The following is a 25,687-nucleotide window of genomic DNA, read 5'->3' on the forward strand; positions in this document are numbered from 1 at the left end:
ATTCAGTATTCAATGTCAATATAATATCAAGTTAACTTATTCCGATTGTTCTAACAACAGCATTACTTGCTGTTGTCATGACCAGACATAACTGCATTAATGTACTTGTGTAGTTAATCAGGTAATTACCTGAAAGCCAGTGATTAATAAAACAATTTAAATACAGTTGTGTGATTAATTTTAAGATGAACATTACTTGTTCTATATAAATAAAATATCACTACCAATGACTTATCCTAGTAAAGAGATATTTTAAACACTTGTGGGGACAGTCCAACCAGTGTTACTCAAAACAAGTCAGTTACGACAGGGAACTCATTCTTCAAGTCAACGATCCATGTAACACAAACCAGTTTCTGAAAATGTCACCAATGTGGCTAATTGCTGAACTTTCAGGCCTTTCACACAGACAAGACAGAAAGAAAACATTGTCCCAGTACATGTGGCTGGGAAACTGTGTACTATACGTTCTCCTAGTCCCATCAGATAAAAACGTCTGTTAGCGCTCTCCAGCTGTATATCTTCATTAAGTGTCACATTACTAAACCGTATGGTGAGAAGTCATTCATGCAACTATCTGGTACAGTTCAGTTACCATAGTGGTTATGTGCTACCATGAAAAATATGAGGGAAATTAATCAGGAAATAGATGATGCAATGTGCACATTTTAAATGCTGCATTTTTGATCACCCAATGCTTTCTCCTTGACACTTTCATGGATAGGATTTCTTGTAAATGCATCTGTAACCACTGTATAAGGCATAGATAGTATGTCATCTCACCATAACAACACTAAAGTAATAAAAGGTGGCAGCATTATAGAAGTTTAAGTCATTGTATAATAAAACCTAACAACCATTGTATGCCTAGTTATGGCTAAATAGCAGCCGTAAGGGGGAAATGAGCCAAACACTGCATTGCAGATTCATAAATTTAAGGAATAAGCACAGGCCAGCTCTCAGCAGATCAGAGTAGCTGTGGTATCTGTGTGTCTGGGTACATGGGGAAGAGAATAAAGAGGGCATGCATGTTGTGTTGAGATGAAAGGACTGATTGGAACATTTCTTTTCAAATGTAGCATGAGTATTTTTTTCTGTCAGCATTTTGTAATGGCGTCCAACAGGTCTCAAAGGCTGAGGCTTTGAAATTAACATTTTCCTCCTCCCACCCCACCCCCAAGGGAAGGCTTTCACCAGGGACTCACACTGTAAGGCCCCCAATTGTGCTTTAATGAAAGGGACCAACAAGAATGTATACCTGACCATAGCATTTGTCTCACACTAAAGAAAAGGGTTTGAATCAAAGACTTGTGTACAAGCCAGTGGTCTATGAGAGGGGTCTACAGGACAAAGGTTGTAACACAAATAAAACAAGGTATACTATTGTTTCAAACATTTTAATAATAAAAATACTTCAGTAATCATGTTTTTTTTTCAATACACGATCATCATCGGTTTTGCTATACAGTGTTTCACTCTAATATTTTGGTAAGAAATTAAAAGTGCTCAGTAGTGGTGGACCATCTTGCAGGCAAATCTAGGGACAGTCCACGCCACATGATGTAGGGCTACAATGTCTCCAGGAACAAAGTGAAAACCTGCACTGAGTCCATTTGAGACAGAGGCAAAATTTCTACAGTATCATGTCATGGTGGTCGAGCTGGAGTGGTGTCCACACTTCAATAGTTCCTCGAATCTCAATGTTTAATATTGTTGTGATTTCATGAACATTGGCAGCAGGCATGAGATTCCTTCAACACATGGTCCACATCCAATCTTACATGCCCATGAGAAAATGGTTGTGAAAACGGGCATTCCGTATTATCAACTGCAGTGTGTCCAAAATCCTCACAGTGCTCAACTCCTTCCATACACCATCCGGTTTGAAAATCCGTGGAAAGCAGCAAATAACGGGCCAGCCCGTTCTTGGCGTTTGTTTTGTTCTAACTCGTATCACTCAAGTTTTTGGTTCAACACATCAAACCACCTGCCCCGTGGTGGAGGTGTTGTGTTAAAAAAAACACGTTAGGCATGTTTTACGCTTCAATTTCAAACATATTCCAAATGAGAACAATTTGAAAACACTTCAAATGAATAGCCTAATGTAAACGGTGCAACAAAGAACTGGTAAATATACCAAAAAACAATGTCACATATAACTGTGCTAGAAACGGTTCCATGGACCATAGCAGGCCTACCGCTTCTTTTTTTGCTTCAGCGATTTCCGTCGCTTTAAAATCATTTCATAAAGTTTATCCATGCCCTCGTGAAGTCCCTCTCCAATAATTGCACAGGCGGGTTGAACGTGATATGTTGTTGATGGCGTGAGCTCGTGGAGGGCCAGTTGTTTCTCAATGTCAGCCACGGGAAGAGACTTGGGCAGGTCCTGCTTGTTAGCAATTACCAGCAGTGGCGTACCTTGGTTTTCCGCAAATTTGGTGACTTTGTGAAGCTCCGTCTTAGCCTCCTCAAGTCGGTCCACATCTACCGAGTCGACAACATATATGATGCCGTCCGTGCACCGACTGTAGGATTTCCACAAGGGCCGCAGCTTCTCCTGCCCACCGACGTCCCAAAAATGACAACTGATACCTTTAGCCGTACCATTGCTCAATTTGATCTTCTCTGTGTTAAATCCAATTGTTGGTACGGTGTTCACAAATTCGTTAAATTTAAGACGGTACAAGACAGTCGTTTTTCCAGCAGAGTCCAAACCCAGCATCACAATATGTAGAGACTGGAAGGCTGACACGTTAGAGAAACTGTTGCCCATTTTATGTCAAGAGATGCGCAGCTTTCAGCTGTATCTACGTGACCGAAAGCATCAAGTTCCAAGATGCGACTGTTTTTCCACGCGTCAAGAAAAAAGCTTCAATGTCGCATGACACGAATTCTGTGGAAAATGCCAGAGATGTATAATCCCGACACCTGACCAGCTATGAGTTGCAGCCTTGCTGTGAGAGCGTCCCCCTCCGCGAAGACTAATAATAAGGTTTACATTTGCATTCTATAGGCAACCCTTAGTTTTTTTTAGTCCCACTGTGATTTCTCAGTCTCGTTCAACCGGTTCAGAAGGCGTCCTGGCCTGAAAACACCTTTGCTTTCTCCAACACTGAGGCAAAGGTGCGTTTTCCTTTTCTGTTTTCCCAAAATTCTGTCCAATAAATCCGCCGAGTATTTCAGAATCAATACATCCAGTCACTCTGTAATGTATATAAAGAGTACCTTTTATCGGTTTTAGTCCGGAGACAGAGAGACGTACAGCTGGGTTGGTGGCAGGTCGGCTACCACACCGGTGGAAGCAGCACGCACTGACTACAGCCTACAATGTTTGTAGAATCAGACTGCAAAGCGGCGTTTCGCTGAAGATACTCCGCCCACAAATTCAAAAACAAACCTTTCTCTGACCAAAGTGTATCGCTGTACCGGTGAAGTTGCCAGAGACGAAGATAGTAATCAGTCGAGAAAATGAGCAGAGCAAGTTTATATGCAATCAAAGTAGCTATATTTAGGCTAATTGGTGAGATATCTGAAAGATGCTTTTTACCATCGGGTTACCTCATGGCCTTACTGATAGTTTATTTAGGAGTAATTCACCAAAGCGAGCAAAATTTCACTTCAGTGACTGTATGGGATAGAGAGGTAGATTTATTTCGGAATTAACAAATATATAACCAATATACCGGTAGTTCAAGTGTATGTATATAACTATAACTCAAAGTGCCATTTTTTGGGAGCAATGCTACTACCACCTACTGATTTGTGGAAAACGCCTATAGGCCTAGTAGCCTATAGCCTACCTCTTCACCAGCTTGCTTAGACACACACACACACATACATAGTTGTAGGCTATGTTGCCAAGAGATTCTCTGCATAATGCTAATAAATAAATTAATAGAGCAGTATTATGCTAATCTGGCATACACATGCTTTTGTTTGTTTCTTTCTTTCTTGACCTAAACGAAGTATGCCTACTAGTATAGCCTAAAGTGCACATTAGAGTAGGTCTACTATCCTGCCACAATTACACCACCATCAGACCAGATACTATTATGAAATGCTTACCAGTTTTAATGCTCCTGTGTTGAGGAATAGCCTACCTTAGTTGTCTCAACAGGTCTGTCAGATATTGCACAAATAGATGCTCTAAGCAAAAAGAAGGGGAAGGAGAATGTCATGTTGCTGAATCATTAGGGAATGGAAATAAATAGTTACACATGTTGGTTTCCACTTTCCAGTGGTGTCTAAAAGAGATATATATCATTTGTTGATGTCTATTCAGAAGCAGCTACCATAGATGTGGAGTTGCCTGCTTATAAACAGTGCACGTTTCCTGGAGAACTACAGAAAACTGCTGAGTTTATACAGTTGTAATGTGACATCTAGTGGTGATCATTATTAGTTGCATTGCGAAATGATAGAAAATAGATTCATAGGATTTTTATATTATTATTATTGGGATACTGGAACAGTTATCATTTCTCAGTTCGCTTACATTTTAGGCAAATATTTGTGAATGTGAATCAGTTGCAGTTGGTATATCATGCATAAATTAACTTGGGGAAGTAGGATACTGTGCCAATAACTATCTAAGTTTTGGGAAACCTTTGCCTTTTTTTCAGTTCTAAAATTATAAAATACACTGCTGGAATAGGACACAACCGGTTTGATTTTAAGTAAGATAAAAAGACATTTTGTAGTTTAGAATATTTACTAGGTTACCACACTAGCACCTAACTTCTGACCACAGAGTCCAATCCCCCCAGCCATATATCTCATGTCAGGCGAAAGCTCTAACTACTCAGAGAAATTACCTACTCCCTGCATACAGCACATGATATTCAGACGGTCAGTGAAATAATAATTGTGACTTGACTTTCATTTCTTCTTTTCGTCACTAGATGGCAGTGTTCATGTATGAAATCCCAGAGTAAAGAAGTAGTCTAACTGAAGTAGCACACAGAAGCTATGACATATTGTGTTCATTATGGAACAAGGCTGTGACCTGTGACTTGACATTTTGCAAAATGTTATCAAAAGGAGAGCTGTAATATAATGTGTTGTGGCATGTCATCTCTGTTTTAAAATCAAATGCAGATTGGTTGTTTTTGGAGAGCAGAGTTATATTTTGACTGCCTTACGGAGTCCCAAAATATGTTTAATCAGTATTGCGGAAGCCTCTGCCCTCTTTAAAAGGATTGCTTTGCAAGTTACCAAAGATCTTACATGAGAAGTAGCTGAACTACAGGTAAAGCTCCATAGGGAAAGATGTGGTTAACTAAAGCCACAGAAACAGTTTAACCTTGGCCTACTGTGCCAAGTAACCATATTGGGACTGTAGCCCTACTGTACATGTGTTGTGAAACTGTTTATATTGCTAAAAGTACTAATCACTGGTCATACAGAAAAGAACTACAATTTTACCATTTTCAATTACGATCATGTAAATTGTATTTTTATATTTATGTAAATTGTGATGAAATCACTCAAAGGACAGATTAAGCTAGACAAATATGAAAATTTGAATTTGGGACAATGGTATTTCCCTCAGTTCTTGTTATTTGTTGTAAAGGAAACCTATTTAGTCAAAGAGAAATCAATGAAACAAACCCCTTTCAAATGTACAGTGTGTGTTAGCAGATTGTTCTCCTCTCTTGTCAGACCCTTTGATAGATGAATCTGAGACTATCTCTGCCAGTGTTCCAACTGCAGCTCGACCTACAAAGGAATGCTCTCTAAATGAAGCCTGGGAGTACCAGTCACGACCTCCCTGCTCTCTCATCTCCATGTATACAGAGAGAAGGAGAGAGAACGAGACACCCAGGTTAAGAGTGGTACTTTCTGGCAGCTTCTGTTTTGCATCAGACACACCCACACTATGGTGGACTTTTGGTACCGAGTTGCCGAGGCTAGCCTCAGTAGAGCTTAAACACACACACACACACACACACACACACACACACACACAGACACAGACACACCCACACCCACACACACACACACACACACACACACACACACACACACAGACATCTTATATCATAGCTCCTGGATGCCTCTTTTTTTTTTTTTATGTATGTCGCTTTTTCACAAGGTAGAGGCACACAACAAATTTGACTAAGCGGTAAGTTGTTAAACATTTACAAGCTTAAACAAAAGTAGGTCACACAAGTTGCAATGCTTGGGTGAAAATTCATCTCTGTGGCATTCCGGACTATGACGACAGCATACTGTAAAGTTTGTTTGTAAAAATGTAGTAATTGCTGTTTACTCAACAGTAGACATAGTTGGGTGGGGACATGAGCACATTAAAATCCAATAAGAAAGCATTTATGGGATGGATAACCCCTTATTGTATTTCATAGAATGTGTTACAGTGACATATATATTGATGTGGCTTGATGTATTCTTGAATAAGGGTTGATTGCATTACAACATCAATGTGTCAGTTCTAAAATAACACAGATGGCCCTTATGTGCTCCTCCTGTGATGGAGAGGAGATTTTGGAGAAGACAAATTGACTTAAATTGGATTTTCATATATATATAACCCTGAGGATAATCTGAAAGTGTTTCAGTGATCTGAAAGGTCGTTCATACCCCTGAGGCTAACATGGTGGGTGAGGAGCAATACCTTTCCCCTGCCCCTGTTTCGACCTCTTGCATTCAGAGCAAGATTGCATCGCCTGTCATTTCCATGTTGTCAGGAGCTTCATGAGGCCTTGGATATTTCAGTGAATAGGGAATAGATGGAAATCTTTTGAAGTTCAATCCCTCAATGTATATGTATTAAGGGAACATCATCCTCCTTCTCTCATTCATGTACAGTAAGGGCTGTAGTATTTTCCCAAGCATTGCCCTCATTCCCTACATGCTGGGGCAGTTAATATTTAATGCAAGACTGAGTAAAATAGTAGAGCAGCCTGACAGAGCAGAGTCACTGCGAGGTGTCTGGAGAGGAAAGTGATCAAATCCATTGTGACATAAGGAAACCCGGTGCAAAGCATAATGGGATAGCCAAAACTTCGGTTCCAAACTTCAGTTCTGAGGCCAAGACTGGGAATACTCTACTATGAGGGGGTATCCCATGAGTAATTCCTGGCTCGCTTCTGAACACGCACCGAGCCCTTTCAGTGGGTGAATGCCATGCACTGTTCCCAGCAGGATGGCACACCAACTCATAAAAGAATCAAGGAGAGAGGAGGTAACATGGAAGAGGAAGACAGACCAGGAGCTGAAGAGAGAAGATGATGAAAGCGGTTACATTACAGAAATGAGGCATGGGGAGAAAGGGATCTTTTATTTATAATATGGACCTTTCTCTACGGTGGCGCATTGCATTCACATCACAAAAAAAAGAATCAGGTTATCTCGTAATTATGAGATAAATTATGAATTATATACTAAAGGAAGAGAAACTATACTTTATTGAAGTATCATCCAGGTATAAATCGGTTCTGTAATAATTACTGTATATTGCACACTAGTATGGCCTTCCTTTCAAAATATACCTGCACTCAAAATTTTCAATAAAAGACCGGGCTTTTAAAAAGTATCTTAACCTTTCAGACTGCTGAGTTTTCAATCTACATTACAGTAATGCCATTTTACAGTGAGGTGCATAGCAATTTCCAGTTCCCTCCAGAATTGGTCTGGTTGGTAAGATACAAAATGTTTGCCTATATTTCACTCAGTTCAGAAGAAGTGCATTGACAATACACATCATACTCACAATGAATCACAATGAAGGAATTTAATGAATGAAAACTACAGTGTAAAGGCTAATATTTTATTCCAAATGATGGTATGTAGTTCAATAAACATGCAACAAATAAATGTCCTAAATAAGCTTACAGTACACAGCACTGAATCCAGCACAAGAAATGCATAAACATGTTTTTTTTCCAGACATCCTTGGCCTTTAAAATTACAGTGTTTTGACATACACATTTAAAGCATTTCATCTTTAAAAAAACATCTTGATCATCAATGTTTGATACAAATGTACAAAACTGTCAGGCAAGAAAACAGTTTACCTAAATTAACTGGGTTTTAGTAAAACAGTTTACCTAAATTAACTGGGTTTTGGTAGAACAGTTTACCTAAATTAACTGGGTTTTGGTAGAACAGTTTACCTAAATTAACTGGGTTTTGGTAGAACAGTTTACCTAAATTAACTGGGTTTTGGTAGAAGAGATCAGGAAGGAAAGGTTCTCTGTAACAGATTAACTTGAAACACATAAACCGTAAACTTTTACATACATAAAACACATATGTTTGGCTGCCATATATACTTGATAAATATTTGATATATAAATGATGATATCATGTTTTTTTGTATTTTTCTCTTTTACAGTGTATTTAGTTAACATCAAAAAAGTGTCAAAGTGGTTCAAAAAGTATTTTGTGCTATATTCAAAAAAATATATATCCTGTGTCAGAAAGAAACAATACAAATATTTGAATACTGCAGATTTGGTAACAGCCTGTTGTAAGAAGTAGCCTTTCATAGTTTGAATGCTAGCCCAGCAGTCAGGACAAAGAGCTTAGTTAACCACATCTGTGCAATCTCTATATCAGATCAGAACAAGTGATCGTGCATACTCAATAGTCTGAATTCCTTCTTTGCCTACACCATGGCTACTTGGACAGACTTCTCTGCAGCAGTTACAGGGGTCTTTGAAAACCAAGACCAGCTGTTATGAAAGTAAGTGGACGAGACGAGTGGATAAACCCCTCTTCAAAGACGAACGAAGAAGAATAGGTGCAAACAAGCACGATTTTCTGAACATGAAGAGTACTGTCATTATTGTGGAGCCCTGCGAAGGGCTGAACATTGGGTATAAGCTGAGTATGATCTACTGTAAATGCAGAGATGGGACCAGTCTAAAGCAGGGGGGTGGGGCTGGAGGATGAGGTCTGTGAAAGTGCAGTTTGTAGCGAGGAGGGCCGGGTGTCAAGCCAGGGGACTCATATAGCACAGTCAGGGCTCTCATATAGCACAGTCAGGGCTCTCATATAGCACTCATATAGCACAGTCAGGGGACTCATATAGCACAGTCAAGGGACTCATATAGCACAGTCAGGGCTCTCATATAGCACAGTCAGGGCTCTCATATAGCACAGTCAGGGCTCTCATATAGCACTCATATAGCACAGTCAGGGGACTCATATAGCACTCATATAGCACAGTCAGGGGACTCATATAGCACAGTCAGGGGACTCATATAGCACTCATATAGCACAGTCAGGGGACTCATATAGCACAGTCAGGGGACTCATATAGCACAGTCAGGGGACTCATATAGCACAGTCAGGGGACTCATATAGCACTCATACTGTATAGCACAGTCAGGGCACTCTTAGCACAGTCAGGGGACTCATATAGCACTCATATAGCACAGTCAGGGGACTCATATAGCACTCATATAGCACAGTCAGGGGACTCTTAGCACAGTCAAATAGCACAGTCAGGGCACTCATATAGCACTCATACTGTATAGCACAGTCAGGGCACTCTTAGCACAGTCAAATAGCACAGTCAGGGCACTCTTAGCACAGTCAAATAGCACAGTCATCCTGGTGCGCCGAGGAGAAGGCCGAGCTGCGCAGCAGGTCCAGACAGTGGACAAGGATGAGCGTGCCTGTCAGATGCTTCCAGCGGCGGGTGATGGGGTTCTTCATCCTGTCCAGGCCCAGGTGAAGCTCCTGCAGCACGTCACGGTAGCTGTCCCCAATCTGAGCCGCCCACGTCAGCAGGAAGTCATAGGCAGGCTTCCACATGGCCTGGTTCCACAGAGACACAGAGAGTGAGATCAACAACTGCAGGCTATTGATTTTTTCTCAAAGACTGCAGGCTATTGATTTTTTCTCATTTATCTGGACTCAAGGACATTATGGCAAAGCTGAAATTGTAATCTATAATAACATTTGTACTGAATGTAAACAACTGATTAGTCCCTGAAAGTTATACTTATAATTGCCTTTTATACATAAGGGTTTTATAAGTGAATGTGTGAACATGTGTGCTTTGTGTTGACGTATATAGAGGGCAGCTGTGGCCTACTGGTAAGCGCTTCGGACTTGTAACCGGAGGGTTGCCGGTTTGGACCCCAACCAGTAGGAACGGCTGAAGTGCCCTTGAGCAAAGCACCTAACTCCTCACTGCTCCCCGAGAGCACCGCTGTTGTAGCAGGCAGCTCACTGCGCCGGGATTAGTGTGTGCTTCACCTCACTGTGTGCTCACTGTGTGCTGAGTGTCTTTCACTAATTCACGTATTGGGATAAATGCAGAGACCAAATTTCCCTCACGGGATCAAAAGAGTATACTTATACTTAATAATCTGATTAGTTCCATTTCTGCGGTCTCACCTCCACTTATCTAAAGCACGAATCTACAACTTCACTATTGGTTGTATTAGGCTTTATCCACTAGCCACTGCCAACATATGGCATATGGCAACAAAATCAAATCTACCCAAGCCAGTTCCACAGCTCGTCGGTTGTCTCACCTCGCTGTCCACCACTCCGTTCCTGTCCCGATGCGGAGCCTCGTAGGCGTCCATCTGCAGCCGGGACATTTTGGCCAGTTTGTCGGCCAGCTCTCTCCAGCGGCCGGCGATCTCCACAGCTGTGGTCAGCAGCACAAAGTCCATGACCAGCCGTGCCACCAAGCCCTGACAGTCCATCCTCAGGAGAGCCTATGGAAGAAAATGTTGTGAGCGACTGCTGCTTAGATTTTGTGGCTTGACAAAATACCATTCCTAAAACTCTACTCCTCGTTCTCATCAGATAATAAATAACAAGATCATGACCCTGGCAACTAATTCCATTTCCACAGCTAAGCTCACAAGCATGGACAGATGCACGGCTGCATCTTTTTTGCAAATCTGATTGGATGAAATGAACCACTGTTGAATTTAATAAATCTGCCACACGGCTTCATCCTCACTCTCATGACTCAACTGCAGCGTGTATAAATCAGCCTGGCCTCTGACTCACACCAGTGTTGTTATCACCTGACATCCTGACACAGAAATAGGGGCTCTGGGTCCCTGGGTCCACCTCTTCATGCTACCAGAGTGGTACATGCCCTCTTCTCACAGCCAGAGGAGCCCTTGAGAATATCAAGGGGGACTTCCAGTCACTTCCCTCACAAGTTTGTTTTTATCAAATTCAAGGCTCTAACCCTTGCCTACAAAGTAGTCTCCGGTTCTGCTCCCACCTACTTGAATGCCCTCATACAGACATACACTACCACCAGAGAGCTGTGCTCCTCAGACGAACGACGTCTAGCTCTACCACCGGTACGCTCAGGCCAAACCAAACTTTTCTCATCTGTTGTTCCTCGCTGGTGGAACACACTGCCAGTTCCTACAAGGGCAGGGACATCCTTCTCCATTTTCAAAAAACTCCTGAAGACCCAGCTCTTTAGAGAACATCTCCTCTCATAGCACCACTCACAACAAGTCTTGCTGATCCCAGCACTCACCAGCCGTCTTGAACTGAGACGTAACAGCACTCACCGATGCACTTATTCTTACTGTACTCTACTGTTCTTAAACTGTTCTTTAAATTGTCCTAAAATTGTTGAGAATCGCTTTAAAACTTAAAATTGTTACCATGTTGTAAGTCGCTTTGGCTAAAAATGCGTCAGCCAAATGTAATGTAATGTAATGTAATGTATTGGAGCCACCCACTCATCTTCCACAGTGAGAGTCCTAGCCTTGTGTCGTTCCAACCCACCCTTCCCACTATTCAGTTGGCATTATTGCATTATATATCTATTATCAATGACTCAGTGTCCTCTCATTCTCAAAGCAAAACTGTAGCGTCATCATGACGGAGCCATTTAAACCGCTGTATTCAATTTGTGAAATTCCCTTGTGTCTATACTACCTGTAAATGGCCTTTAGCACACACACCTTATTCATTCTTGTAAGTGCATACATTATGTTTGTGCTCTCCTCTGTGTGATGAATTGTTTTGTTGCGACACGCAGTAGAAACGTAGAAGCTGCAGTGGAGGAGTGTGTGTGTGTGTGTGTGTACATGTGCGCACATTTTTAAATTCCTGTCTTATCTGTGGGGTTGGGTTTTAGCCGCGTGCTGGATGCGTTTTTCAGCACTGCTCCAAGACAGCCCAGCAATCAGTCCAGGCCTGTGCAGCTGCTGGCGTACTGAATGCGTTTTTCAGCACTGCTCCAAGACAGCCCAGCAATTAGTCCAGGCCTGTGCAGCTGCTGGCGTGCTGGTCCAGGCCTGTGCAGCTGCTGGCGTGCTGGTCCAGGCCTGTGCAGCTGCTGGCGTGCTGGTCCAGGCCTGTGCAGCTGCTGGCATACTGGGCGGCTTGATGAACACACAGATAGGGCGAGGCCCAGGAAACCACGTGCTATTATGAGGCATTATGAGGCAAGCTGGGGGCACTGGAGGTAACAACTTCGCTTTTTAAATGAAGCGAAGGAGGCCAGTCTGTGTGTGTGTGTGTGTGTGTGTGTGTGTGTGTGTGTTAGTGTGTGATTGTGTGTGTTCTGGGGGTGGGTGGGGGGTCATCCTGTTGGCTTTGTGGCATGAATGGTGGTTCTCCTCCCTAAAAGTCGACGCTTCCTTCTCTCCTGCCTAGTGCCCAGGGAGAGAAGGGACATAATGAACAGCCTAACATACCTTGTGAAACATCCACTTATTATCACACATATGACACATGTTCTGTTCTCGCAAGACTAAATCCTGAAGGACACCAGCTGTACAAGCACAGACATGCTGCAGGGTTCTCCCTGTCTCACAGACACGCACACACTGCCATTCTTTCCAACAGGCAAATACATGTTCAACAGTTACTGAGGAAAAGCAGTCATGGCACAAATAACCACAAATTCTACTGCGCTCCACTGAATCCTTGCAAATAACTAACCAACCAAACAAAACACACACACACAGACACACAAATGGAGAAGAATACACATTCCATGACAAGATGCACTGTAAATGATTTTGATTCCTGTACTGACTCCATTGTCAGGTTCAGCCCAGCCTGATAGATAGAGACGGCAGCACCAGGACACACATGATCAGGCACACCCTACTAATCTCTGGAAGCTCCAAGTCTGGTTCTGGAAGCAGGAATGCAAGGAATGACAGGATATCCGTGGGGGGGGGGGGGGGGGGGGGTCGTAGGCAGTAGTGGCGGCTGTGTAACATGGCCTCTGACTTTGTCTCGCTCACTCACACTTGCACTGAGAGACGGCTTCCATTTCAGACAGGAGAATGAGATAGCAGGGGTCCAGGTTATCTACACATGTGAGCCTCGAACACTGGCACCAGCAGGAGCTGCTCAGGGGTTTCTTCAGCACTCTCTCTCTGGCACACTGGAGTGTTAAAGAATCTCTCTCTCTCTCTCTCTCCCCTTTCTCTACCTTTCTGTGTTCATATTTGTCCTTGAATGTGTTTTTAGAGGGCTGGTCAGGAGGATTTCATTACATCCTGTGTTTACAACTGTTTTTTTCTGACTCCTCTGAAGTAAGTTAATTTAAACAAATCAACATCCCACAATTCTGTTGACAATAAACTCTGTGTGAGCGAGAGCGTGAGTGTGTAAAAAAAGACTATTCCTTCTACAAACACAAGGACTTTTGCCTTTAATGTGCACCTGTTTCCTCTGCAGGATTTCTAAGTTCACAAAGCTACAACCAAATCATACTTTAAGACATGCTCAAAACTATCTGTCAATTTCTGTTGAACATAACAGACCAAATCAATGAGACAGGGATGTGGAGCAGCAACCATGTTTTGAAAATGTCATGTTTAGAGTGAGCTCTACTGCTTCAGAGGCTCAGAAAGTGATCTTGCCTCAACAAGCATTCCACTCTCCTCGCACTCTTCCTCCTGCCATTCCCAATTAGGTTCAAGTTAGGTTCTCAATACTCAACACACCACGCCAGCTTCACTGGTTCATCTCTACAATCTGACTGTATTATGGAGACATAATGACTGCTGCTGATAAATCAACAACATCTCTCTCTAGAGATAAGGAAATAGGAGAGCTATAAATTAAAACAATTTGCCAAGTTTCTGCCAATACAACATCAATCTTAGCAAAAAGAACATCACTGGCCATCTCAGTAATGATAGGACAGAGCAGCAAATCTCAATTTAGAATAAAATACCATACTGAATGCTCTGCCCCTTCGGGCAAGTTTGAATTTTGAAGTTTGAGTCCATGTTCTGAGTCAGTTAAGGGAGGTCGGCAGGCGCCTCCTGGTCCTTATATGGCACTTGTGTTTACAGACTAACAATGAAGCAGGAAACATCTGTAGAGCCATGATTCTTCACAAAAGACATGTCCTGACGCTAAGGATGATTGCAAATCTCTGGTTAGTGACCCAAAGACACAGCAGGACTTGAAATAGTATGGTTTTAGTGCTATTTTCACGTGCATGTGAACGTGCCTCATGGTATGTAGGCTATTTTTTGTTTTTTGAAGAACAATACAACCCCAGGTATGACAGAAACTTCAGTTTCCTTTGTGGAGTCCATAGTGCAACGCATTTACATACGCAGCAATTTACCGCCTTTATTGGCTCTCTTGTCTCGTATGAAACCAGTGTGAGACCCTCATTCTCATCTCTTCATGGAATCTTCACAGATAGACCAATTGAGATGATCTAGCCTTGCCAAGCACTCTACCTAAACTCGTTTGAAGCTTTATTATTGTCCAGGAGCACATGGCCTAGGAAATGCTGATGTATAAGAAGTTTGTAGAATTCAGAAGAATGTAAGAGTCACACTACCAAGAGCTGTTGCCTGTATCATGATCATTACAGCACATGAGTAAGACTGGCATGAAATATTTGAATTCTATAAAAAAGAAGGACCTTGGTCAATATTGCATTTAATGCTTAGTGTGCAAATATTTACTGAGTGCTTCCAACTAGGCTAACCAAAATGCTGAGTTTGTGTGTGTGTGTGTGTGTGTGTGTGTGTGTGTGTGTGTGTGTGTGTGTGTGTGTGTGTGCATGTGAGCAGTGCTAGCCGCTGATTCAGTGAAGTGGAATTTCTGGTGGGAAAAAGCCTGGGAACTGCTACAGCTCAAAACAACCTGCTTTGATGTTAAACTTCCATCAAGTGAGAGCCAATCAAGAGCCAAGGCACGAGGCGGCTTTCTGTACAGAATAAATGTGTTTAAATGCCTTTGTGATGTAAGCAATTACGGAAGGCTTTAATCTGAGAGGCACCAGTTGGGGAGAGGCTCAGGCTGGTAAGACTCCACTCCGACACGTGTGATATAACTGACCCTGCTGGTGGGCAAGACAATGCACTGTTTAGAGTAAACTGGCATGGCCACTGAACAGCTGAGAGTGCAGCAAGCATGCATGCAGGCCTTTCAGCACGCACAGGGTTGACCAAGAAATTAACATAAATCTATTATGCTATGTGATGACACTGAAATGCCTGAAACACTGAAAAACAAAGCTGAAAATACTGTTTATCTTCAAGTTATGTGTAGTTTACACTTTGGGGAACCAAGGCACAGTATATAAAGCACATATATTCCAAAGCACACACTTAGAAAAAGGGTAACCTCCCATCTTAAAGTTTCTAAAGTCACACTCTGCCAGATGATCAACATTAATCCAAAAGTTTGTTCTGAGCTTCTCTCGCTGAGGACACGCAGCTCTTGCCATGAGAAACATCCTGTTGCAGGTTCCTGTGGAGTCACGGCTGTTGCCTTCCTGCCTTGTTGACACAGGGAAAAGGGAGCAGAATGCTTGCAGGAAGTCTGCAGCGTAGGTGAGAAAAAAAAAAGCCAAGTGCTTTCATCTCAGCTACTGCCCCAGTCCCTATCAGAGGCGAAGCTGATGAGGCCGATATGTACTGAGGACGATGTCTTATACAAAGCCTCCTGTCTCCTATTTGTTTTTAGTGCCACACTTGCTTGGCATTGTCTGTACAACTATGAAAAACCCTAATGTTTGAAGCCTAATGAAATACATTTGTATTTTAAACATCACAGTGGTTAAATAGTCATAAGAAAGAAAATATTTACACTTACTACACATGGATCCTTAAACCAATTCTTCCATAAAAGATGGTATTTTTCTGGGACAATCAGAAAATAAAACTCTAAGACAGACATCCACATTTACAATTACCCCTCATGGACAGAGATGCAGCTTAATATCTGTGCAGGAGTTCTGTCAGGTCCCTTTCATCTGTGCACAAAATTCCTTTTGATTTCCTTTCGCTATTTCCTATTTTTCTAAAAATACACTTGCAGGCCCCTCACCAACCAGAATATTAAACAGAACTGTCAGACTGGAACAAAGCTACAGAAGCACTAGAGATTCTAGCTGATTATATCAGCTGAGACTCAAAACTCAGTTCGTCAGTTCATCTTCACCATTATCCAACAATATCAATGGAGAGACTGTCACAGCTGTGAAAACGAGGGATAGACGTCTATGTGTAGTATTGACAGGAGAAGAACTAGGAAGATTGAAAATGATTGATTAAATGACTAGATGATTGCAAATGAAAACACATGAGCACATGAACTACCTGGGTGTACTATATTTGATCCTCTTTTACATCTTACAGATTGTGCATGGACATGACAAGCAATGTGCAAATGTGCATCCACCTAGTACAAAAATAGTCTTCAAATATCAAACTCATCTTTTCCCATAATGTGCTAACAAGGCACAATTCAAAGATGAATGGCTCAGCGGCTAAATGCAGGTGTTCCAGCACAACTGTGGTAAGGGGTGCTGATGCCGAACACATCTGTACAGTGCACACTCTACTCAATGCTGCCAGCATTGTGACACATCATTAATTATACAAACCTAGATGCATTCTGCATGGATCAGTCTATAGAGTCACTGAGGCGTGAGTGGCTGATTCTGTTCAACAAGACGGTCATTTTAGATACATTTATGGGGGCGAGGCTGGTGTGAACATTGCTTAAATACAGCAATTTGTCATTGGTCCAAAATCTTTACCAGCAGCTCACAACTCCACATAAAACACTTTATTGTCAGCAACAGTGAAGTCAGCAACAGCAGCATGTCTTAGAAAATGCATGGTGTACTGCTGTTTGCCTTTCACATAGTGGATTACAGTCAACCAGAGAACACACAAGTGAAAATAAGTAGACACTGGACAGACTTCTTCAAAGTCTCTAAAGACAGCTGTTTGCTCCATAATGATAAACACTCTGAAACCCACGTAGACCTTGTTGCTGGGGAGGATTCATAGGGAACAATGCAAACAAGAAGTTTTGAGTGTTACCTTTATGACTCTTCACAAAAATGATGCCAGTTCATTGTAGGATGCAACCTATTGTAATTTTAAGTCAATTAGTTGCAGTGGTGGACGAAGTACACAAATCCTGTACTTGAGTGAAAGTAGAGATACACATGGTCAAATGTTACTCCAGTAAAAGTAAAAGTCCTCCTTTTACATTTCCACTTGAGTGGAAGTACAAAAGTACTTGCCTTCAAATGTACTTAAGTATCGAAAGAAAAAGTCTTGAAATGTGTTATGACTAATACAGTTGCATTAACTATTGTTGAAATGATTCGGCACAGACATAGGCATTCATTAAGCCTTTCTCCTCCATTCAAGGACAAAATCAGCTAATAATTGTTGTATGTAGAAAGAACTAAAAACAAGCTAATGTGATATCTTATCTTAGATATTTCCAAGTAACCACATTTTTCTTTGTTGAATGCTTTACAATTTCAGACCAAATCAAGATGTTCCCTTTTGTGTTTGATAGTGTCAGATTGTCTATCATTGTCTATCATTTGCTCGATGGCATCAAGAGGCTAGTTATGGTAACATCAATATTGTGAAAAGGGGTCAACAAGGTACAGTATATAGTGGATAATAACATAAGTTAGGCAACACCATTATTTAAAGCCTAGCTCGCTTAATAGAAAATATACATGTAACACATGTATTTGGACAGTCTTTTTTCCAAAAGGAACTTCAGCTGTACTTCAGCTGTCACAAAATGTAGTGGAGTAAAAAGTAAGATATTTGGCCTCGAAATGTACTGGAGTAAAAGTAAAAAGTTTAACAAAATTTAAATACTGAAGTAAAGTACAGATAAATGAAAAAGCGACTTAAGTACAGTAATTGAGTAAATGTCAAGTAATGTCCACCACTGATTAGTTGTGTAGGGAACTATTTCAAACCTAAGTGTCACTTACACAATACCACTGTGGTGCAACTTGGAGAGCAAGACATGATACAGCATGTCATAATCAGTGGATGGTTGAAGTTTCACAATGCTTTCTCACCGGTATAATGTATAGTTCTTCCATTGAAAGGTGCCTCTTGATAAATCTGCCAGTATGCAGATGCAATCTGACCATTATTCCTTGACACCCTTGATTTGGATCTTTTTTCATGTTACAATATGGTAAGATGATCTCCTTGTAGTTCAGTAGCAAATGGAAAGCCATCCTCCACCTCCTCCAGCACCAAGCTTCTAGCTAATTTCAATTTTGTTTTCCCCCACAAGGTCTGCTTGACATTAAAACATCCCTTTGAGCTTTAGAAACCTAATTAACCAGCTGCACCACACCTTCAAACACATGCCAACATGACACAAAGGCTATGATTATGACAAGAAGTGGTAAAATATGAACATTCGCTCACAAATGAGACAATGATTTTCACAGGAACTGAAACTGCAGACTCAAACTTATATATTTTGTGTTGTGGGGAGGACTATAAGAATCATTCTTATCCTACTCTATGATTTATCATCAGTACTGATATGATCTTTGTCACATGTATTTTGTCTGTGAACTTGAAAAACATTAAGTAATTGACTGAATATTCAAAAGGATAGCCTTCACAGCCTGCACAGCCTTCCTTCCTAATTGACTGAATATATTGACTCAATGTATGCAAACAAGTACTCACAGTCATAAGCTCTTTCTGGAAGGACTTTCTGTCCTTGCCCTCAGAGTTGTTGCAGTCCTCCTTCAGTCTCTCCAGCACAGAAGCCACCTTCTCAGGCTCGCTGTCCGGCTCTGTCCGACAGAAATGTGTCAGTGGCAGGTTCACATACCCCAAGGCGTCAGCGAATGCCCTCCAGCTGCCTACGTTCTCCATCAATATTGTCCTTACTGACGCATAGATGTAAGTGAGGAACTTGCAGGGCTTCAGGCTCTGTTCAAGGAGAATGGTGGTTGTCAGGTCGGGCCCGCTGAAGTAAATTGGCTTCACTTTCCCCACCACAAGCACGTTTTTGGTATGAACCAGGCCTGTCTTTCCGTGACAGTAACCAACGTACCACTCCTTGGTCCAAAGCTGTCCCTTGAGTTTAATTCGCTCTTCGCTCAGAAGAGCTACTATATCTCCTTTCTTGTACTCCAACAGATAGGGGTTCTTGGTCTGTCGGATCACTGTCTTGATTAATTTGCCAAATTTTAAATTTGTGACTTTCCGCTCCTGAAACACAGGGTATTTTGTGGTGACGGCAAGTGGTGACAGCACAATTTTGTTCGCCTCCTTCTTCTTCAAGAAACGCCTCTGCACTGAGGTTTTTGGCCCTATTTTGGGTGGTGGCTGGGGTGTCTGAACGCAAAACTGTGCGAGGATACAGTCCTTGCAGTCTTTGACCTGGACCCTCAGAGTAAAGTCTGATATATCTCCGGTCGTCCGTGTGGCAATCATGTAGATCAGCCGACTCACTTTTCCAAGCTTGACCTGGAAGCCCCTCACGGTTCTCTCCTGCCCCATGGCCTTGACCTCATAGTTGGCCATGTTGGAGTACACACCCACTTGTAGGTCTTGCGGTTTCGCTAACACAAACTGGTGCTTCCCCCACAGCTGGAGAGCAACTGGCGGTGTCGACTGTGCTTGTTTGCCAACTTCACTGACCATCAAGGTGTTGGGGGCACAGTCATGGCCAAAGATGCCTACCACTGTCTTGAAGGACGGGTGGATGTGCTTGGGCCCGTAAACGCCAAGGGTTACCTTCTTTACAACATGCTCCCACACTGATGTGAATGGAGAAACCGACTGGGCTTGTGCTACAACCGACACGTACATGCAGGGCTCAAGGTTATCAAGGCATACCTGGACGGTGTCGCCATACATATACACCTCAGGCACAGGAGTGTAAGGACCCTCTTTGCAATCACTTCGCACGCAAATCACTTTGGCTATTTGTCTACTGTCCATCTTCACCACGACAGATACCTTCATTTCCAAAGTGATTGCCGTCTTTGTTTCCATGTTACTCAACTTGACCTCAACCACTGGGCTCACCGTGGTGCATCGGTCATTGTTTAGCTCGAGTGGTGGGTCAAGAAGAGCCTTCATGGAGATTTGCTGGGCGTCGCCCATGGCAACATGACCCTCTGGGACATGGATACTGATGCTGGTGTCTGGCAGTTGAACAGCCCCTCCTGAACTATCAAGCTTGCAAACAATATTTGTCTCTATGGGCTGTGTTTGTCCCCATCCTGGACTCTGTCCCAGGGAGTCCAAATCATGGCATGACCTCGCGAGTTTCCTGTGGTTCAGCCAAGCTGTCCGAAAGTCCTCCCTGCTTTGAAACTGCTCTGGTGCCGGAGCTTTTAAACCACCAAAGAACCCTGTATACCCCTGAGGGGCATCTCTTTGGGCCCTCAAGGTGGACAGCTCTGACAAACTGTATGAGCGTTTGCTCCTAAAAAATGGGTTGTCTTTATCAAACGCCATATCTGTGCTGGTGTTTGTATCAAACATGGAGCTATCAAAACCATTGACGATGATGTTACTGCTGGTGGAATTGGTGACTGAAGGAGTGAGGGTGTCAAAGAGCAGCAAGTCAACTGAGCTCCTGTTGCTGTTCTGGTCCACATACTCTTGGACACATCCATTAAGAAAAGGGTTAGTTGAGGTCCTGGCAGCAAAGGGGTTTCCGTTTTGGAGTTCTACAGGCTTCAGGACCACTCCAGTCCATTCTCCAAGGAGATCCAGCTCCTTGGCCCCATCTTCACTGCAGTCGCCTATGCTGTCAATCATCCCACTGTCACTGAACGAGGAGTCCCGATGATTGACAGGTTGAACATACGCTGCTGGGATGTAGCCCATCTCTGTGTTGTTATGGGCGTACCACCACTCTCCCCCTGATGTATCCAGCACAAACAGGCGTTCTCCCTTTGAAAACTTCAAAGTGGTGAAGCTGGATGGGCAGTAGTCCTTGATGGCAACAACTTCCCTCGCAGTACCCAATGATGCAGTTGTATCAAGCCTCAATGCACTTGGAGAAAGCACTAAAATCATAATAATAAAAACAAAAAAACATAGTGAACAACATTTAGTTAGGATTATGAACCAAAACCAAAAACAGTGATGATATATTATTAACATTATACACTTCTGTCATTAAATGCATATAAGTAGTTATTAATTGTATTCATACATGTAGTAAAACTGGATGTCAGTGTTGGGATGTACCTTTGACATCTGTTAGAGTGGCCTCAGTCAGTCCCTCACTCAGGTCTATGAGAGTGCCCTCTGACTTGCAGCGGGGTAGGGCTATGTTGTTGGTGGTTCTGATTCTATGGGCGGCCATGTTCAGTTCTTTGTTAATCCCAGATATTTCAGGCAGGTCTTTCTTATTGCCAGTGGCACATGTCAAGTGTTAACAGCCGGCCGTGTTGTCTGAAGAGAAACAAGAAGAACAAAGAGCATGAAGACACAAGGAGTATATCTGCCAAAAGTGTGAACCATGGTGGGAAGTTTAAGGTCGTGCCATTATTGCCTGGTTGTTATGTAACGTGTAGTGTTGCAATCAGCAATAAACAGAAAAGAACGATTACTATGTCTTAAAATATACTGCTTTGAGAGAGTAAAGGAAATTTAAACAACATGAGATCACATGACCTTTCCATACTTATGAGATAGATAAAACCATGTGTTTTCACAGAGCCTAAGTGATATGTTAAATACTATTTGCATTATGTGGCTAAGACTGTTATCCCAAGTGGTCCAAAGTATGACAACAAATTATTACAGCTTAAAAAGGTTTTCTGCTGATAAGTACCCATTAGTGTTATAACAGTGCATGAAACAAGCTACACATAATGAGTATATTTTGCTGCTTTTTCATGAATGCTCAAAAATCCACAAGAGACTCCAATGTGATAATAAAAAAAAGATAATAGAAAAATCATGGCTTCAGGCCATTCATTCACGAGCCTAATTATTTTGTCATTTTCTTTGTTATGAAATAAACACAGGACTGATGCCAAGTATGATGCACGGAAAACAAACTAATAAACAGGCTGCCATGTCAGGGCTGGTTTGAAACGTATACTGCTAAAATGCCTCTAGCATCCACCACACTGCTTTTACTAAAAACATAAGGCCATAGGATGTTCTCTACAGTTACTGTACTTGAACACGTAGCCTACTCCTTAACAAATGATACCAAGTGAAGCTATTGCCAGGGCAATGTGTGAAGCCAGGGCAATGTTCATCTCAATTTCAGTATCAGACCAGGATTATTAAATCTGCTAATGCGTAGCTTTTGAAGACCCTTTCCACATTAACTCTTTTCTGCATGCATGATTTGATATGGCTGGCTCGTCTGCATTAAAGCATAAATATTAAAAGAGATGTGGGGAGTTTTATGAAATTAAACATTTCAGTGTTGTATACGTGTACTGTAAAAGTTTATATATTAAGTTACTCCCTCTTACCCATTGTTATAACTGTCTATAACCCTAGTTACAGTATGTCACACTGAAGCTATTAAGTCTAGCAATCAATAAATCTTAAGTGCATCTAAATCTTAAGTGTGTCTAACTCTTTGATGCTTCTCTCTCTTCTGCAGCACTCTCCCTTCCAGGCTAGAAGGGCATCCAAGACAGTTTCTAAGGATACAGCCTTAGGGGACAAATGAGGCATTACACTAGAGGATGGGACAAAAGCCCAACTACTTTACCACTGAGAATATTTAGCACAAACATAGCCAAACTAAACAAGAAGATAAGCAAAACAAACAAGTTCTATGCATTGTTGTACCTTCGTGTTGTCACTTTAATGAATGTAAAACGTTCACAAGTGGCGATATGTAAAGTGATTATGGCAATGGCCAAAAATGATGTAGCTGTAACATACAATGTTCCCCCATCTCTCTCTCTCTCTCTCTCTCTCTCTCTCTCTCACACACACACACACACACACACACAAAGAGAGAGACAGAGAGAGAGAGAGAGAGAGAAAAAAAATAGGTCTTCATCAGCTCATGCAAGCTATCTCACTATGCTAAAACCATAAGACCAGCTAATCTTGAATCACATGCCGCCTCATTTACACAATGAGCTCTAGAATACTTAACCATGAACATAGTTTAATAATCGCAGTCAATAGGCTAACTGTTATACTTCAAATTGAAGAGCTTTACACATTTTAGCATTAGTCATACACAAGTTATGCTAGCCTATATCACAAACTGCGTTTGCTGTCCTTCCTAAAGGATTCAGAAACAGTTTAATGTAGCAGGGGCCTTTATCAAATGTAAAAGCCTGAATATGCTCTCATAAGCTAAATGAGAAATGAGATCTCACCTGTTTTTCCAAAGGGGCTTCCCTCCTTTTGTCTCAATTTAAATTTAACTTCAGATGTCAACATACTGTTTTTCTTAATTTATTCTTATCTCACATTATATCCCCTAAGCAGTCCCTAAGAAACAGGTGAGATCTCAGTAAGAGCGGGCTTATTTCTCATCAGACAAAGAAGAGACATTTTTGAGACAAGGGATTTTCCTTGGTCTTTATAGCAGATTAAGGCCTCTGGCAGTCTGCGAGTAGTTCAGTGTTAGTTTATGAATTAATATCTCGGAGGTAGTTCAGCCTTGCTTTATGAATGAATATCTAGGAGTTAAGAAACAATAGTAAAATATCACTATTAAAAAACAGTAGAATAGGCCAACCGCAGGCTAATACAGTAGCCTTGGCTACTTTACGCATAGGCTAATTCACTTAAGGCCCCGAGACCAAGCTGCTCACAGCAGCGTGCACTGTGGAGTCTTCCTTTCAAAAAACCTGCAAACTCTGTCTCGGGTAAACTTGTAACTGGATTTACAATACCAGTTATTATACCCTAAGAAAAAAACAAGGTAGGCTACAACTTTATATCTTGTAAGGGACATCTTTTCACTCCGAGAACGCGCATCAACTGTGCGGATAAAAGTGGAATGTTTGATGCCATGGCAACGAACGTCACGCTTTTGAGCACGGTCCAAAGAAAGTGCTTGGTGTGAGGACGTTCTCTCAACATCCGATATATCATTTTTCTACCATCCATTCACCACTTATAACCATATGAATTATGTTCGGCGAAACAAACTTTCACTCCATTGCCTTAGACAGCCTCATAGTTTGGTCATTGCAAATGGCTCTAATGTTTCGGCAACTCTATTTTCTGATCTTAGAATATGGCATGGTTGATCAAGCGTTTTCCATCCATATCGTCGGCACATAGGTTTAAACAAAATAGAAATGATTCCGTAGACTGTAAGCTCTCAGATAAAGTCGGGTCGGCAATTTCCCACGGTAGCCTACTTCTAAAAGACGCACATATTAGCCTAAGTGTTTCGAATAGCATATACTGTTTACACCCACATCTGGAAAGACTTTAGAAGTGCAACTACTTAACTTACCTAGGTAAAAAAAAGTAACACCGTTGGATATAGGCTATACATGTTCAGGCGTCTGTCTTCTATCCTTTTACCACCCCGCGATACTTTATGATGCTCCGCCAGTTGCCACCTACCGAAGTCCCTCAAGAGAAGAGATGCCCAAAGCATGCTGATGTCACTGACTGGGAGGAGCAAAAAAGAAGTTCAATTTCTATGAATTAGCTTATTTCCTTTTTCCTATTTTCTGTGAAATGTTTGTGAAAACAGTAGCCTATGTGTTTTTAGGTTGGTCCTAAACAAAGAGGCTAGAAAATGTAGGCTATAGGCTTCAGCATAGGCCTACGCTATAAACCTAGGAGATACACAGAACATGCAGTTAGGCCAGAACATAGAACATGCAGTTAGGCCTATTTCAGCTTTAGGCTATAACATATTTTGCCTGATGTCGGCTAAACTAACTAGACTTTTTGCAATTTTGAAAGTGCGAATAATACACTTTCTTTCAAAATCATACATTTATTCTGACCAATAGCACCACCCCAAGGATACAAAGAAAGACGCAGCTTTTATGCACAGTTGAAATGAACGGCATGAAATTCATGAAATCAAGGGATAAAGTCAAGTCAAGTCAAGTCAATGCTTTATCGCCGGTACGATGGAACATCGCCTGGAATTTGGTTTAGTGCTTAGGCTCATGCAGTAGGCCTACAGAGAGACAGAACATTAAGACAGTACAGACAGTACTACATACACTCCATACAAGACATACACACAAAACAGTACAAAATGTAAATGGCTAAAATGCAGTATGTCTTAAAAACAGTAATCAGGGCTCTCAGTGTCACGCATTGAGCGTGACAGTCACTCATTTCAGTCTTTTGTCACGCTCTCCCGCCACACATTGTATTTCTCACGCAGAAAAACTATTTATATATTTAATATGCTGCGGCAGCGCCCAAAATGTCTCTGGCCGCGCCGCTCTCACTATGGAACCTGCAGGAATCAAGCGCGTCTCCCCTGGAGTTGAGCCTGCCAC

General features: G+C 41.9%; 2 protein-coding genes across 2 annotated transcripts; both read right to left on the bottom strand.

The window, feature by feature from the left end:
- Positions 1–1,381: 1,381 nt before the first annotated feature.
- On the bottom strand, positions 1,382–3,311 carry arl4cb (ADP-ribosylation factor-like 4Cb). Its single transcript, XM_076264408.1, has one exon. The coding sequence runs from the start codon at positions 2,771–2,773 to the stop codon at positions 2,195–2,197; it is 579 nt and encodes a 192-aa protein (XP_076120523.1). The 5' UTR covers positions 2,774–3,311; the 3' UTR covers positions 1,382–2,194.
- Positions 3,312–7,775: 4,464 nt separating this feature from the next.
- Positions 7,776–24,771, bottom strand: sh3bp4 (SH3-domain binding protein 4). The gene is made up of 5 exons (XM_076264410.1): positions 24,673–24,771; positions 21,462–21,668; positions 18,933–21,277; positions 10,512–10,700; positions 7,776–9,786 (listed from the first exon to the last, which is right to left on the bottom strand). The coding sequence occupies exons 2-5, from the start codon at positions 21,577–21,579 to the stop codon at positions 9,562–9,564; spliced, it is 2,877 nt and encodes a 958-aa protein (XP_076120525.1). The 5' UTR covers positions 21,580–21,668; positions 24,673–24,771; the 3' UTR covers positions 7,776–9,561.
- Between the last annotated feature and the right edge of the window lie 916 nt (positions 24,772–25,687).

The sequence above is a fragment of the Alosa pseudoharengus genome, unplaced genomic scaffold (genome assembly GCF_046254945.1).
Source record: "Alosa pseudoharengus isolate Yale_2024_CS ecotype anadromous, Long Island Sound unplaced genomic scaffold, YU_APseudo_1.1 YU_APseudo_1.1_scf_3, whole genome shotgun sequence".
NCBI lineage: Eukaryota > Metazoa > Chordata > Actinopteri > Clupeiformes > Clupeidae > Alosa > Alosa pseudoharengus.